This window comes from Anastrepha obliqua, chromosome 3, assembly GCF_027943255.1.
Source record: "Anastrepha obliqua isolate idAnaObli1 chromosome 3, idAnaObli1_1.0, whole genome shotgun sequence".
In the NCBI taxonomy this organism is placed as follows: Eukaryota; Metazoa; Arthropoda; class Insecta; order Diptera; family Tephritidae; genus Anastrepha; species Anastrepha obliqua.
The window spans coordinates 77,301,707-77,319,004 of record NC_072894.1 but is presented as its reverse complement, the minus strand read 5'-3'; the positions used below and the strand labels follow the sequence as shown (position 1 = coordinate 77,319,004).

The 17,298-nt window shown below is 36.2% G+C and overlaps 3 protein-coding genes across 5 annotated transcripts in view; 2 read left to right on the top strand and 1 right to left on the bottom strand.

Moving 5' to 3' along the window:
- The first annotated feature begins 6,252 nt into the window (after positions 1-6,252).
- LOC129241108 (mitochondrial inner membrane protein OXA1L) lies at positions 6,253-8,012 on the top strand. Its single transcript, XM_054877279.1, has 4 exons — positions 6,253-6,435; positions 6,543-7,508; positions 7,567-7,684; positions 7,752-8,012. Exons 1-4 carry the CDS (start codon positions 6,367-6,369, stop codon positions 7,931-7,933), a joined length of 1,335 nt encoding a protein of 444 aa, XP_054733254.1. The 5' UTR covers positions 6,253-6,366; the 3' UTR covers positions 7,934-8,012.
- LOC129241110 (MIP18 family protein galla-2) lies at positions 7,935-8,633 on the bottom strand. Its single transcript, XM_054877280.1, has 2 exons — positions 8,430-8,633; positions 7,935-8,374 (listed from the first exon to the last, which is right to left on the bottom strand). The coding sequence occupies exons 1-2, from the start codon at positions 8,548-8,550 to the stop codon at positions 8,025-8,027; spliced, it is 471 nt and encodes a 156-aa protein (XP_054733255.1). The 5' UTR covers positions 8,551-8,633; the 3' UTR covers positions 7,935-8,024.
- A 1,357-nt stretch (positions 8,634-9,990) lies between these two features.
- LOC129240444 (uncharacterized) overlaps positions 9,991-17,298 on the top strand; it is a 68,819-nt gene continuing 61,511 nt past the window's right edge. The window contains exons 1-2 of one of the 3 annotated variants that reach the window (XM_054876236.1): positions 9,991-10,440; positions 10,765-10,923. The gene's annotated coding sequence lies outside the window, so the exon portion shown is untranslated. Of the gene's footprint in view, positions 10,924-17,298 lie in introns of all 3 variants that reach the window. The other 2 variants (XM_054876235.1, XM_054876234.1) reach the window with 2 other exon arrangements.

Genomic DNA, 17,298 nt, shown 5'->3' with positions numbered 1-17,298 from the left:
ATAGAGACAACAACTCCACTTAGACCACGAAATGAGTCCGTTGTGAGCTACATTCCCCTTTCCATATTGAACCACCCTGAGCTTTTGACAAAGCGTAAAAGGTTGTTGTTTTTACAAATAAATCTAAGTTGTACAACAAATATCTGAATAAGACGGTAAAGCTCGGATGAGACAACGCCATGGTGTGGGATACAATAGGCACTAAGGCGTTGGTGACAATATTATCATCGACGAAATAAGAACAAATTGGACTACCTCTAGCAATTGAGTAAAAATAGTTTGGCTTCATCTGCTGCAAAATTTGATATTCGTGGTTTACATTATCTAAACTATGCTTCTCTGCTCAATTAAGCTGTGTATTGCAATTTAACTAAACTTTTTGTTAACGATACTTTTGTCAGGAAGAATAATTTTGAAATAAATAAATAATTGTAGCCTTGTTCAGGATAACGATCCAAAACATTCCCCCGTAATAATTAAAGGATGGGTGTAAATAAAGGACTGCCGCATTCTTCACAGAGTTCAATTTTTAATCCCATTGGGCACCTGTGGGCGTACATGAAGACCAAGTACGTGAACACCAGTAAAAATTAGGTTAGTATCGCTCTTCAGGACATATGGGAAAATATACCGCTCAAGGTTAAAAACACTGAGTACATTCTATGACAAGAAGACTGCGACTAATTAGTAGACACTGCCCAAGTTTTTGATCCCCAAAAAGAAGCTTCTTTTGATTTTTGAAGTTTAGGGTAATAAAATAGGTTTTTCAAAATAAATTATTTTTAGTTATTGAAAGAAGATTTTTAGTTACCAAGAACCCGGACATACATAGCAAGCAGCTTCAAATTCAAAAATTTTGTAAAAAATGCAAGTTATATGCTTTTATTTTTCTATTGGGTATTCAAATAGAATTTTAAATATAGTAATAATTTAGAAATCCATTACCTCCTTGTAATAAAAAATGTATCATGCAGCATACGCGAAATTGGTGTCAAAAAAGAATTCGGGCATCTGGCATTATTGCGATGTTTGGCACATTAAAACGGGGAGTCCCAGAATTCATTTTCTCTCGGTAGGACTGTACAAAGAAAGAACCAAACGTAATAAATAAAATAAAATTTCTGTCGTGTTTTATTGAATAAAAGTCCAAATGGGAAACCGCGTGGACGCAGCTCAATTGAATTATTAGTCATCATGAAAAGGGTAAAACCGTTTGGGAAATCGCCGAAATAGTGGATAGATGCCGTTCGTCTATATATGAAGTGATAAAACCTTTCAAAGAAACAAAATCCTTGAAAAATAAGAAAAAATCGGGTCGACCAAAACTGTTTTCTGATGCAGATGAACGGTGGATAGTGCAACAAATTAAGAAAAATCAAAATTTGAGCGCTGCTAAGCTCGCATTAGAAGTCGCTCAACACAGTAATATAATATTAACCGCAACCCTGAAAGTGTACGTATAGCGTTGCAAAAGAATAATTATGATGGAAGAGTTGCACGAAGAAAACCTTTGATCAACGAGAGTAACCGACACAAGAGAATAAAATTCGCAAAGCGTCATGGGGAGGATTTCGAGTTCTGGAAGCACGTTTTATTTGCAAGTTTAATTTATTTAGGTCAGATGGAAAATCGTATGTGTGGAGAAGACCTAATGAAGAGTTGCTGGAGAAAAATTTACGCCTGACAGTTAAACATGGGGGTGGGTCGGCAATGGTATGGGGTTGTATGCCCGCTGCTGGTACTGGATATTTGTGCTTTAATACCTAACAATTATAAAGAAAATTTGGTCCAAAGTGTTGAAAAGGTGGGAATTGGGGACAATTTCCAGTACTATCAAGACACCGATCCCAAGAATAAGGCACTTGATGTCCGTCTATGCCGTATGTACAACTGCCCTAAATTACTTGAAACACCTCCGCAATCTCCAGACATCTATGTAATTGAACATATGTGGGCTCATTTGGAAAACAAACTGAAAAAGCATATCAAGCGCTCGTCGAACCCATGCCAAGATGACTGAATGCTGTGAGAAAAAATAAAGGCTTGCCGACTAAATATTAATTATATTAATTTTTCATACTCCCCTTTATATAAATGTCGGAGTTCTTTTTTGTCATGCATTTTGTTAAGTTATTATGTTTGTATTTTCTATGTACGAATGAGTTCAAGTTTGTTTATGTTTTTTGTAGTTTCGAAAAATACGCTTAAAGAACGAAAATATTTCACATAAACGCATCAGATTTGCATTTGAATATATACTATATTTTTTTATTTAAGACCATATCACTTGGGTGTCCGAGTTATTTATTGACCCACTGTACTTTTGGCTGCAACCTTAAAATTTACGAGTAAAAGGGAAACGACTGAAAAATTACAATGGCTTGACCGAGTAAAAAATAAACTTCGCTGCCTCTGGTACAAAGGATTGCTCACTTTAGCGATAAAGTCTTGACATAAAAAGTTAAAGCTGTCAGATCCTTACACAATTAAATTACTGTATGCCGCATTTGTCCTTCTAAGTTTTAATATGCTTATTTATTTGGATATCTTATCACCAATTTGCTGTCACAAGAATAAAACGGTCATAAAAGATGTATCTTAATTTTACTCTAAGATCTTTATATTTTCCTGTCCATTTGCCTCTTATAGCTCCCACTTATTCAGGGGCCCCACTCCTGTGAGTATAATGTGACATGGGAAATTTTAGCCAAGTATAATGACTTATTCAATAAAACTTGGTGGAGATGTTAGGGAGTGGTTCACGAACAACCCAATTATTCCGGAAATAATAGTTTTGTAATTATTTGCTTTCAAAGAGCCCTCGGGAACCTCACTATAGTTTGGAACACTGCAATATAATATTATATAATATTTCTCTAAACTTTACTTAAATTCACAAAATATAAATTCACCCACGTGATTTTACTTATTTTTATACTTGTATTGAAATATTTCAATGAAAATTAAATTCAAATGCATATAACCATATCATCACTTTCCAATTTTAACCGCGAATAACAATTCATTGGAAGTGACAACAGTATAGTGTTACCGGATGCCTGCAAATGCAAATAAAAATACGAACAACAATGAAGTATTTCAGTTCAATGGTTTTAACGAGGAAAGGAGTTCTACGTAAAAATATAATACTATGGACGGCGTAATCGGAGTTGGGCTGAGGAGGGTTATTTTTTCGAAGCGCCCGCGTGAAAGAAAGTTCTATGCAAAAAAGACCCCTTCGTAAAGCTTATCGAAGCAATACGTAGAATACACTTATAAGCCATTATTTTTTGTTTTTAATTACTGTACTATTTTCTTATGATACCTTTTATATCATTCTTTTCAAGTTTCGATGAGTTATATATATACGTGTATAACATAAGCCGGACAATCGCGCGGTTTTTATTCCAAATTTCCTCCCGCAACGCTTTTTTCCATAGTCATCAGTGTTTATATTTTGAAAAATGTTTCTCAATTCTAAACCTAAGCAAAAAATACTGCAGATTTACAATCATCCTTCCAGTCTCTGCATAAGAACTTCTTCTTAACTTGGATCCTCTCGGGCCACGGATACTTCCAGAGACGCCTATACCGCATGGGCAAGGTAACCGATTCCAAGTGCATATGCTGCGAAGCGCTGAACGATGACGCTGAACAAACGTTTTTTAGTTGTAACGGATGGCTCGCGGAAAGAAATGCTTTGAGGGAACAAATTGGCGACATCGCACCGAGCAACATAATCAGCAAAATGCTCGAGCGCGAGGACAGCTGGATCATCGAGAACGTACTACAAAAACAAGATTGACCTCGACACAGTGCAACAAAGCGAAGCCGCACAGATAGATATACAAGAATACGAGCCTATAGCATGAAAGCTCTCAACAAATATGGTGGACCCAGACATGGGTGAATAGAATTGGTTCTTTATGGAGTTATATTAGCATTAAGTCAGTAGTCAGTAATAACTTTTGTGTTTTTGACTTAGGAATAAATGAAAAGAAAAAAGTTGCGAATGCCACCATTTTGCTTTGACCGCAAAGTAAGAAACCGCTATATCACATCATATTGAATCATATTTTTGTCTGATGGGATATGGATGGAATAGTAATGCCGTTAAACCTATATAAACATAACGTCAATTTAATTTACATATTTAACCTTTTCAGTGCCAGGCAAAAAATAGGTGTCTATGCGAGAATAACCGGCCGAATTTCAGGTTTTTACTACGGTTTGGGAAAATGCTCATAATAATCAAACAAGAAACGGTTTTTACATGATTCAAAAAGGAATGTATTAAGAACGAAATAGAGGAACAATGACATTAGATTTTCTATATTCATTGAAAATTATGTATATGAAGTATCATAATTTATATAGACCATTTATTAAAAAGTATTAACTTTGCATTTCCGATATATTATATTTTGTTAAAGCGATCCCCAAGCCAAACAAGAACGCCACTGTTGTTAGCTCGTACAGACCAATTAGCTTGCTGCTCATCCTCTCTAAATTGTTTGAGAAAATACTGCTTGACAGAATTGACCCGATTCTAAAACAAAAAGACGCTATCCCCTCACACCAGTTCGGTTTCCGAAAACAACATTCAACTGTGCAACAAATTCACAGAGTAGTAAACAAAATTACAGACGACTTCGATAAGAAGAAATATTGCATTGCCGTGTATTTGGACATCGCGAAAGCTTTTGACAAAGGACTTCTATATAAGCTAAAAACCATTTTACCACTTAACATATTTAATATCCTTAAAAGCTACATGACTGATAGACACTTCTTCATAAAATATGACGATGAGTGCTCTGTTATCTTGACGGCGTCTGCTGGAGTACCTCAAGGAAGCGTACTGGGCCCCATACTATACTTAGTATACACAGCAGATATACCAACGCCAACTACTCGAGGATCAATGATAGCTACATTTGCAGACGACACAGTTTTAATGTCAGCTAACCACAATGAAGAAGCAGCAACAAAAACTTTGCAAGATACGCTATCAGCTACAACACAATGGTTTAAAAAATGGGGCATTTGGGTCAATAAAGACCAAGCACAACATGTAATATACGTGAAGAGAAAATCTGCAAGCTTTCCAATCCAAATTAACGGGGAAGACATAAAAATACACTCAAGTGCAAAATACTTAGGCATAACGATTGACTCAAAACTCACATGGAAAAAACACATACTGGACAAGAGAAACAAATTCTGACAATTCTACTGGCTACTAGTAAAACAATCAACCCAAAGCTTATTTAATAAACAAATGATATACAAATCAATAATCAGACCGACATGGACCTACGGACTAGAAATTTGGGGGACTGCCAGTAAATCGAACCTACAAATCATTCAGAGAAGTCAATCTAAGATGCTAAGGACAATCACAAACGCAAATTGGTACATAAAAAATAACGATATTCACCGCGACCTCGGCATAGACACAGTTACTGAAGCATTAAAAAGAAGCAGCAGTAAGTACCATACATCTTGCGACTATTAGAGCACAAAAACCAAGAGATGAGACTGATACTGGAAATGGAACTTAAACCAAGAACACTAAAGCGCAAAACACCCACAGATCTTGCTCGTACTGTAATATAAAATAAAATATAATAATATAAAATTATAGAAAACTATGTATTAGTAAAATTGTAACTAAATACCACCAAAGACAATAATGTTCTCTTTCAAAGGGAAGGGACATTTTAATTCCAAACCCTAACACCAATTACTTATTGTTAATATTAACAGATCGTAATTTATAATGGAAATAAAAAAAAAAAATATTTTGTAACAAGATAAATAATATTGCATAACAAACATTAAAAATAACTCGACAATGGTAAACTCCGGGCAGATTATCTCTTCTGAAATGCGTAATTGGTACAAGTAATATAATATTGCGGAAACAAAATTATGTAATCATAAATATATTGCATGTGCTATAATTTTGCATTATACTTCATTTTTATCATATAAATATTTTTATATATATTTATATATCGTAAAGTCTACCGCAATACGAATAGTAAAGCGCTCTAAGGCACGTTCCGATATGTCGGCTCTGGCACATCTCGCCATTACAGCAAGAGCGATATATCGGCCTCCGCCACTAAAAGGGTTAAATTAAGTTTTTGAATTTAAGCTTTATGAATGAGATAACAAAAACATACGTTTTAGGCTTAACTGACACCACGATTTGGCTGACTGAACATACCACTTAAGACACTTGTCTCTCACTTCTTTGTGAACAGCTGATTCCTATCACCACAATTTTGATAAAAACATAGCGCTGTTTTGTATTTGGGACGATTGTTAAATATTACTAACGCAACTTAATTAGGGAATATGCTATCAACGAAAATACAGTATCTGCGCTATGGGAAAACAGCGCGTCTGGTGAATCTCTGTAACAAGGTTGGTGAAAAATTGCACTACGTTTGCCGCAGTGGAATGTTTATGACCTAACCTAAAAATGAAAGTGTTGTGTAAATTTATTATTAAAGTTTAAAATATTTTTATAGTTTGCTCCCGAAATCACAGTCACATCTTCAAATACATTAACTGTGAGGGACTATCATGTGTCGGGTCGTGCAAGTACAACCACCCATCGTCTTTTGTTGCCGTCGTCGTTAAATACGCTATCATTGTCTGCGGGAGGGGTACGGTTTGCAAGTGCTGATACCTCAATACCAACTGCTATTAATGCCGCCACAAGTACTGCAAATGACAAGAAAACCGCGGTCGATCTTTCTACTATTCCCGAAGCACCCGCCGCACCAGTTGAAGAAGTTGCCGCTCAAGTTCTTAATGCCGCAGGCGAGCCTACATTTGCGTCTATAGGGCTAGGTGGCTGGTCGCCAGTGGGAATTGTGCAAAACTGCATGGAGTTTCTGCATATTGGTTGCGATTTGCCATGGTGGGCCGCAATTGCAATTGGAACTGCGGTGGTGCGTACTATCATTTTCCCGCTAGTGATTATGGCACAAAGAAATGCAGCTAAAATGAACAATTATATGCCGCAAATGCAAGTATTACAAATGAAAATGAGCGAAGCTCGTCAAAGTGGTAACGCTATCGAGTCAGCCCGTTATGCACAGGAAATGATGCTATTCATGAAGGAGAAAGAAGTAAACCCCTTGAAGAATATGATTGTACCTCTCGCACAAGCTCCTCTCTTTATTTCATTTTTCATGGGTCTACGTCAAATGGCCAATACGCCTGTGGAATCCTTGCGAGAAGGTGGTCTGTTTTGGTTTACTGACTTAACCGTGGCCGATCCTACCTTTATGTTGCCACTAATTACCAGCGCTACACTCTATTTAACAATAGAAATTGGAACGGATAGTGCACGTTTGTCGGCACAAAATATGTCGATGATGAAATATGTTTTGCGAGCACTACCAATTGCGATCTTTCCATTTACAATGAATTTTCCTGCGGCTATCCTTACTTACTGGGCTTGCAGTAATTTCATCTCTTTGGGGCAGGTGACTAATATTTTTTATATGCCTCATTTGAGAGCTACTCAGACTCCCATTTTTTAAGGTGGCAATGCTAAGAATTCCTGCGGTGCGTAATTACTTTAAAATCGACAAGATGGTTATACATAAAGCAGAAAACCTCCCAGTAAAGAAGAAAGGTTTCGTGAAGGGAATGAAAGAATGTATGTAACAACGAAAATCTATACTCGTATAATATTTATTGAATACTAAATTTTATTGAATTTTTAGCCTGGGAAAACATGAAAATAACCAAAGAAATAGAGGAACGACAACGTTTGGATGAAATACGTTTTGCTAAAGCCGGCAAAGGTCCATTAGTTAAGACATTCAAGTATGATCCTACAAAGCAACGTCCCGCGACAGGAAATACAAGTACGAGTTCGTCCCCAGTGCAAGCGAAAAAGGCTTAAATTTTAGTTGGTATACTTTAGTTTTACTAATTAAACACTTAAAAATGTAAAATAAAGAATGAAGAAAATAACGACAAAACCTTAGGTTTCTTCATGCTTTAGATGAGATACATTGATTGATGACTTCAGCTAGATGTTTGTTCTCCAGTGCAGCCGCTACGCGTTCCTTGTCTGCAAGCTGTTTATTCACGGCATTCTCTGATGCGTGCGTTCCTGGCGTTATCTCTACATTTACTTTGAAACGAGGCGGCAACGATCGCAGGAGCTTCACACGTATGGACAAACCAATTAGAGTAGCCATTGAGCAGTGTGGAATTGTAGGTGTAAACTTAATATTCACTTCATTTTCCTTGTCATTAACTCGAATTAGATCTTCTTGCACCACATGTAATTCTTCCAGTGTGAGTGGATGTTCGGGATCGTTGATGTTACGAATGAGGTCTGAAAAAGCATGTTTTGTCGGTATATGTTTTGTGCATTGAGAGTAAATACATACCAAATATTTCACGAGAATCGAATGGGTCCGGCACATTTTCATTCTCTTCATTGGCAGTTAGTTCTCGCTCTTTGCGTTTGCCATACACATTAGGGTTTATATTTTCAATTTCTGTAGGCATATTTTAGTAAAATTAGTAAATGTAGTATCCGAAATATTATGACGGAGAAAGGTTAACGATAAATGACAGCTCGAAAATAATTACAAAAATGACATTTTTCCTATTCTAATTCTTCACGATGCTGCCAGATGGTTTCGTAAGTAATCTTGAAAGGCAAAAAAGATGAAATAAAAAATAGCTCGGAATTGAGCCTCTCCTGTTTACGGTGTGACCAGTTCGTCGCAAACAAACAAAAGGAAGAGAAAGGTAAGTAATAGAAAGTGAAAACCGCCAAATACAGGAAATAATAAACATATATCTGGATTGCTTGTATTGTTGGTTTAAGTTCGTTATCTGTTATTTAACTCGCGGTACTTTTTTATTGCATTGTTCAAAGTAAAAATCACATATATCAATATCAATATATTCACAGAGACATTCACTGCATATTCACAATCAAGTAAGTTCTTTTCTGTTTGTTTATTTGCGGAACTGATATCATCGGCTGTCAAAATCGCTAAAATAAAGTAGCGGTTTTCGAAAAATGCAGCCCTTTGGTATTATTTGTGCCGTGCTTGGAAAGCGCTTTGGGTGCCGAAAAAAAGTGGAACGGATGTGATTTCACATGGAAGCATTATTAAAAATTATAAAAGTATAATTGTGTTGTAATTTATTACAAATATGTTAGGATCACTTACAAAATATTCCGAATATAATTTCCGGTTTGGTGGAAAGTTTTATAAAAAGTTAGTTAAAGTTTGATTCGTTCTTCGGTAACTGGGAAAGATTTTCTAAGTGTCAACGCCACTTTTTTTCCTCCTTTCTACAGAAGGATGAAGTTTAGTTGGTTTTATTTTATTCAATATTAAACAAAAAAATTAAGAATGCCCGAAATAGTAAAAAGTCTGAAGTCTCTGAGTGCCTGTATTAACCAGCCGTTAAAAGAATATCAACGTTCTCGAGCAGTTAGTCCAACAGCTTACTATGTTCCTCTTCTATGTATATTTTTATCCGAAATTTCAAAAAAGCAAAATACACAACAAAAGTTAACGAATTACACTTAACAACTTAACAAGATTGGTGTGAAATTTCTTATTAATTTTTCCTTTTAGAAATCATGATGTGCAACTCTGAAAATGCTAGTGGAAGAGAGTGAAACAAAGCGAATCCACATAAGGTGACTTCGATATAGTGGCTGATTTATTTTTTTGTTTTGCAATTCGTAGGTTTGAATACTTTGACATTAAGAACACTAAAGCGTTCTGTTGTTGCGTTGTTGCCTCGTTTATTTACTTACATTCTCATAGAAATTTCGACATTAAAACCATAAAGTCCCAAAATCAAAATACACTTGAATGCTAATATTGCTTTACCGAAGTCACCTTCTATGAATTCGCCTGGAGAGTGAGTAAACTTTTTCTGCGAGTGAATTAGTTTCATTTTCAATTTGGTTGAGTTTAGTGACGGTTGAAAATTGTGGCGGTGTCGCTATATTTGTTATTAAAAAAATATATATCTGTGAAGGATGTAAGGAATTAGTTAGAAAAGCAGGAAATAATAAATGAAAACGAATTTTGCATAAAATCAAAATGAATGTTTAAAATTTTTGGATATGTGTTAGCATATGGCTGAAATGTATTTGAACAAGTGGCATTCGAGTATAATTCCTCGGATATATAAGTAAAAGAAAGCGAAAGCCTTCGCAGCATCCCTTTTTATTTTTGGTTATTCTACATCTTTTTCGTTCTCGCATTTTGTGTGCCTTTGTGTTGTGAAGCGTTCGACGTCCTTGTTGATAGAAGAGTTGCTCTGAGAATTATCAGGCGCTGCAAAGTGTGTGAAAAGTGATGCAAAAGACGCGGGAAGTGGTATTGGTGTTTGATGGGGGCGTGGAGCACTACAACAAGAAAAGTAAAAATAAAATATAAGTGTACAATAGCAAGAAATTGAAAGTAAATCGGGTGAAAAACCAAGTCGCGTCATTTAGTCGCCGTCGTTCCCCTACGCAAACTGCAGTTGCGCGTCCGCCATCGATAGTACATGTATATGTATACGTATTTTGCCACCGGCTCCACGACGCCGTTTCACTTATTGTCACCATAAGTGGTTAAGGAACTTTTTTTCGCAGATGCTTGGTGCTACAAACAGTTGAAACAGTCATTAATTAGGCAGTTGAGTTACCGAATGCCGGTTATGTAGATATAGCAGTGCAAATATCTTCTAAAATTTTTTTAGAACGGCTTTTGTTTTATTGATTACGCTGTTGATGCTGCTGTCATTGTGGTATTACCCTGCAGCAATTTTTAAAATTGCCGCTTGCCGCTGGATTCTCTGCCAAAGTGGATTAGTGCGGACTGCTGCCTGTAAAAACGAAAGCTGATGAGGAATATATAGGTATGTAAATATGCTTATGTATGGATACACATGCAGCCACTCCCTTTATCCTGTTGCTAGGAGAATAAGCATAAGTTACTGAATACAAGCTTCTATTTCAACGTTTTAAAGAGTAAAGGTTGTGTGTAATTAGATTCGGTAGGATTTATTATACGATTACAGCGCTAATAAATTTTTTTATGGAAATTAAAAATGGAGGAGATGTTGCGAGACAAAGGCCAATTTTACGCATCTTCAAAACGTGAAAATCTCGTTACAATATAAAATTTGTGGAAAGGTAAAAAAAAAAATTAAACTAAATGTGGCAATTTTAGGCAAAGTTTAATAATTTAGTTAGTGTCGTGCGGTGTACCTATATTGATTACGTCGGGGTTGATTCTGAAGCTGTAAATATGCTGAAGCTCTTCGTGTCGGAGGTCAGAACTTTAGGAATCTGGTAAGAGACACCTGATGAATCTCGTTTAGTGACTGTAATGTCTGGCCAATTGTTTTAAATGTGGCCAGCAGCATTTCTTTGTTGTTGTTGTTGTTGTACGAGTATACACATTCCCCATACAATGATGGGGAATGACGCTAGCGTGACAAGTCCTTGGTCGGATATAAATCCGTGTCATTCTGGTAATGTAGAACCGAGTGTCGTGAGAATGTGTCTTTGTCTGTGCTCCATATGCTGCCGACTAGTGATTTGAAGACCTTGTAGCGGCTTAGGACCTCAGTGGAAATTTCGCTTGTATGCGCCGAAAGGGAGAGCAAACTGTCGGAGGTTGCACCAAAAATTTTGGGATTAACGGTCCGTATTGGTGTGTTATCGGCTTTCACCTTTAACTGCAGTTTGACCTTCGTAGTTCAGATAGTAAAAAGGGTCGTCGTGGATTTAGTGGGGAAATGTTGTAGATTCCTCGCAGTGAAAAGCGAGAAAGGCTGACGAGATAAACGTTCTCTTTGAAGCACAAGAAATCCATCAACCATTGCCGGACAACATTATCGAACAATCGTCAGCATAGGAAACCAGTGAAACTCCCTGTGGTGGTTGGGGGAGCTTCGAGATATAAAAATTCAAAAGCAAGGCTGAAGGGACATCACTCTGCGGCATTCCTTGGTTATCCTCCTCTATTTAAGGCTGCGGTTTCGAAAACAAGAATTAAGTATTTCTGTTTAGTGCTAATGATGGGTGTGAGGTTATCATGCCTTGATACTACACACGTATAGCTGTTGACAGCTAATTAGAAACGACACTTATTTCAAAATAAATTTTCCATTTTCTTTTTAAACACGTATTTTCCTAACTTGTCGCCAATTTTATTTAAACATATGATAAACTTAAAAACTAGTGGAAAACAATTTAATCCCAATTCTTTATTAAATATATTATATTTTTTTTTTTTAAAGCATCTGAAATGCACGATTTGGATAGGGCAACTAATTAGAAACAGTAATGTATTATCAGATCAACATAAAGATTATGTTAATATTTGGTTCCATAACCCTTTTGCTTCAACACTGCCTCACATCGATTGCGCATTGATGTAATGAGATTCTGACAGCGCGCCACAGGTATTGCTTGCCATGCCGTTTTTACTTCGGCAAAAAGGACATCCATATTTGGGATATTTTTGGCACTCACGGCTTTTTTAACGTCACCCCAGAGATGCTCTATTGGGTTTAAGTCCGCACTGGATAATGGCCATTCCAAAACATTGATGGAATTTTCGTCGAAAAAATGTTTTGTCAACTTTGCCGTGTGCTTTGGATCATTATCCTGTTGAAACTTCCATATAACAGGCAAATTTTGCTCAGTCCACGGCATTTAGTGTATCGACGTATTTCTCCTTATTTAAAATTCCATCAATCCTATGGATTGGGCCAACACCATTCCACCAGAAACATCCCCACACCATGATTGATCCTCCACATTGCTTCACTACTCACGAAACGTAGCGAGGATTGAATTCTTGGTTGATTGGCCGTCGAACATACCTTCTACCATCTGGGCCTATGCGATTTATCTTGGTTTCATCGCTCCAAACGATATATGTATTTCTATTGATTTGGAGTCCATGACCAATGGGATCTCGCAAAGACTACTCGCCGTCTCCTTTGTATCTTGGTTAGAAGGGGCTTCTTGCGTGGTGCTCTGCCATGCAGTCCAGATTCGACCAGACGCCGAGCAATTGTCCTCTTGGATATTTCGACATTATATTGATCCTGAATTTCCCGTTGGATGTCAGTGGAAGTCGTTTTTGGGTCTCTTTTGGAGATGATTGATATCTTGCGGTCAATTTCTGCTAAAGTTTTCCGTGGCCTTTTCTTACGTGGAACAATGTCAACAGTCTTAAAAAGTTGGATATGCTTTAAGGCGTTAAAAACCATTTTTTTTTAGCATTTGACTTGCTTAGAAATTTCACTTTACGACTTTCCAGCCTTACGAAGGTCAAAAATGGAGCTCCGCAGGGCAGGTGTATAGCTGTTGCCTTTTCCCATTACACATCTTGACGACGAATATTTTATTTGCTTTTAAACGACCAATTTAAAATATATACATACCAAAAAGTCGATTATATTACTACATTGAACAACTGTTTCTAATTACTCGTCTCAGTTTATTTACCTTGAACTAAGTAACCCATGCACTGCGTTGTATAATATTAACGGTACTTCAATTACACAACTACAAAATTAGGCGCATTGGGTAGTAAATAGAGTAACAAAAGCAATGCAAATGATTTTAAGAGAAAAAATAACGGTAAATTTAAACAGTTTAATATTATGCTCATCAAGCGTTTATCAAAAGAGAGCGTTTCTAATTAGCTGACAACAGCTGTACATATGACGTTTTAATTTATAAGTAAATATAATTGGTTTCAAGCGCTTGCAGCTGGCTACGTTCCCACGATAGTCGGTTCTACGTTACCGGAACGACCCGAATTTATATCCGGCCAAGGACTGTCATTCCAGCATCATTCCCTGTACAGATAAGAGGAATATTACGCGGAAAGGAGTTCTACGAAAAAATAGTGCGAATTTACCAACCTCCTTTTAGTTAACGCCTCTGTAAGATTCAAAGGAACTTGCATACGAACTTCGTTCTTTTCAGGGGTTTGGTATCACTAACTTTTCACTGATCCCACTTTGAAAAAAATAATCTCCATTCAACCTAATTTTTTGATTTTTTAAGCGAAATGGGAGTTTTCCGTTCGTAAATTTTAACATGCCAACTAATTGGAAAGTAACTTGTTAATTACTTTAGACGTGTACTTATGTAATTACTGAAAATTGATAAAATAATGATTAATTGATGACCAATCATATATGTACGCATGCAGCGCCATTTTTGGGCCTCTGTATTAAGTACCTAATGCTTTTAATGCTTTTACTATGACCACGGTAAAAGTATCATTATCACTTAAAACTAATTTAATAAACCTTACTAATTTCCTTTGTTTTAATAGCATTAATTGGCAATAATAGCCGTGCATTATGAAATAAATATGTACGTATATAGTATACAGCAGGGTTCAACTAATTAGTAACGCGACGGTTTAAGAATTGGCTCTAATATCTCTAAGCTTCCGTTGGCAATATTATCCCATTATTTTTATAATAAATGCATTGGTTGAAAGTTCTTAAAATAAAATTTAATTTAGTTCATAAATATTTTATCTATGTGCTGCTTTTTCTACTAATTAAATGGAAAATACATAGATACTACATACTTTTTCTTTTTCCAATCAGAGGTGTTATTTTGATATTCAAAGAAAAATGCTATTTTTTAATATAAACGATGGGATGTTTATTTCATTATAAAGAGGAAGGTATCCGTTAATAGTGAAAAATAACATCAGGCAAATGACCACCACGACCACGCTTACAGGACAATATCCTTTTTATGAAATTTCTCATAACCGAATTGCAAAGTGGCTGCTACACATGCCCTCACGAATCGACCCTGGGCTTTTGGCATAGACTTTCTCTTTCACGTGGCCCCAAAGAAAAAAGTCACAAGGTGTTAAATCACATGACATGCGATGCTGCAGTACTGACAGTTTTCGTCCGAATTTAGATCCCCGGCAAAATTAATTGACTGTCGGGGACGTACTAAAAAAAGAGGTCTTGGGATAGCTGCCCTCTACTTCTGGATGGCTGTCCTCCCGTTGTATGATCCAAGTAGGTAGGTTGGTGAAATGGTTGAAGTGCCACTTTGGCACTCCCCAAGTAGCACTAAAGCGACGATTTGATACCATTATGCGACCTCAAATAGGAAGATATCTGCAGTCAGCCAGAGCTGTTGATGCAGCAGAGAGGGTTGAAGAAAAGAGCATCCAGTGACTTTAATCGCCAAGCTGCCAAATCCGGACATTTACAGAGAAAGAGTTCAACAGTCTCCTTCTCTGAAAGATCCCCACAGCGTCTGCAATGGGGTTAAATGGTAAATAAATCAACAAATTCATAACAATTTCCTTTGGGATGTGCAGTAAAAGGACATTGCGCTTTCATTGTAAATTGAATTAACTTATTTTTATCAAAATTATATTTGTAAAAGCAAATTTCTTTATTTGCAAAAAATAATTATGATAAACCATACATTATCCGTGTTTTATATTTAGAAAATTTTTTGCCTATAAATACTTTAAATACGTTTTGGCTTAATATCTCGGCCCCAGTGTAACAACTTTTATTTTTATGTAGATAAGACATTTACGAATATTAGGAATATGAACCAAACAGGAGTCAAGAGTAATCACAACAACTCAGTAAAGTTTCGCCGGAATCGGGGAAAAAGGTTTAGTAGTCATAAACTGCAATTAACAAATTTTCGCATATGCAGGGTGGCACAAAACTAATCACCCTATGGAAAGATTTGTCATCTTTACAACTGGCGTGGTACCGTACATATATGTAAACATACAAGCAATGGAGCGCGTAAAGGTCAATATAAAGATTTCCATCACCTAAATCATATTTTTGTATATAATAAAAAAAGTTATTGGCACTAAATCTACCAGAGCGGACAAATTCCCGCTTTTGAGACTTTAATTAAAATGATTAAATTCCAGGTTTTTATTTATCTTGAACTTACTATACGACTTTTTCTATAATACATATATAGCTTTTTAATTTTTCAATACACGTATATTTCTCTTCTTCATTCGTTTTTCCTGATAATAATATGCACTCTACCGTCGTCTACCCTGAACGATCTTTTGACTGCTAGAATATATCCATTTTATAAAGTTATCTGCATTGAAATCTCAAAAGCAGTAGTTTTCTAAGAAAATGCCATCCGATTGAGTTCTAGGAAAACGTCATGTGATTACAGTTTGTTTTATGGTGGGCACAGAGCGACTGCTGGTAACTCATGAGGTGAGGCAATCATTCAAATTAGATTATTGGCTTTGTACGCGGCATTACAAATATTTCCGACTAAATAATATAAGCGAACTATGCTTTGAAGTAATATACATAGATGAATAAGAGAATTCTGGGAGTGGCGATGGTTTATATGATCCATTTGACACTGACTCTGAGCTATTCGACACGGATAATGAGGATGGGAACATTGTGAACACACGTAGGGGACGAAAAAGAATGAGATTGTTCTCCTGTTCCGAAGATGAATGTGAAGAAAACGATTAGAATATTGAAACTTCAGTTCACGGAACTGATTGACAAAAATTCAGCAAGGTTATGGACCTCGAAAATTTCCGCTTCATACAATTTTTAGAGAAATTATGAAGGCCAAAGTAAGGGGTGCATTTTCGTTGATACTTGACCAGGGAATTATGAATCATATAAAAATGTAGAATCAGAAGGACCCAAATGAAGTATAACTTTAGAAGGATAGATGCTTTCATTGCAATTTTATATGCTGAACCATTTACAGGGTGCGGACGAAATATAACCACCGATAATTTTTTACGAGCACATCTTTAGCAACAAAACTTTTATCAAAAGAACTACTTTAGTAGGAACTATTCGGGCGAATAAGAGGGAATAACTCAAACCTGCAAAAGAAAAGAAAGACAAAATGGCACGTTTTTCAGCGTAGCTTTACAAATCAAATAAGTCTACTCCAACAATTTACAAAGGCAAACCGAACAAAAGAGTTCTCTTACTAAATTCGAAGCATAAATATGTAAAAATTGAAGAAACTGAAGAAGATACCTGAAACTATTGTTTTTTATAATAGCACAAAATTTAGCGTAGACAGGACGGGATCAAATAGCTAGAAAGTACAGCACAGAATCTAAATCTAATAGGGCATTTTTCAATATTCTGGATTTAGCTGCTATAAATGCATGGATTTTATATAAGCAAACAACTGGAGAAAGGATAAAGGAAATAGGTATATATAATATGTCGGTAGGTTTAGTGCTA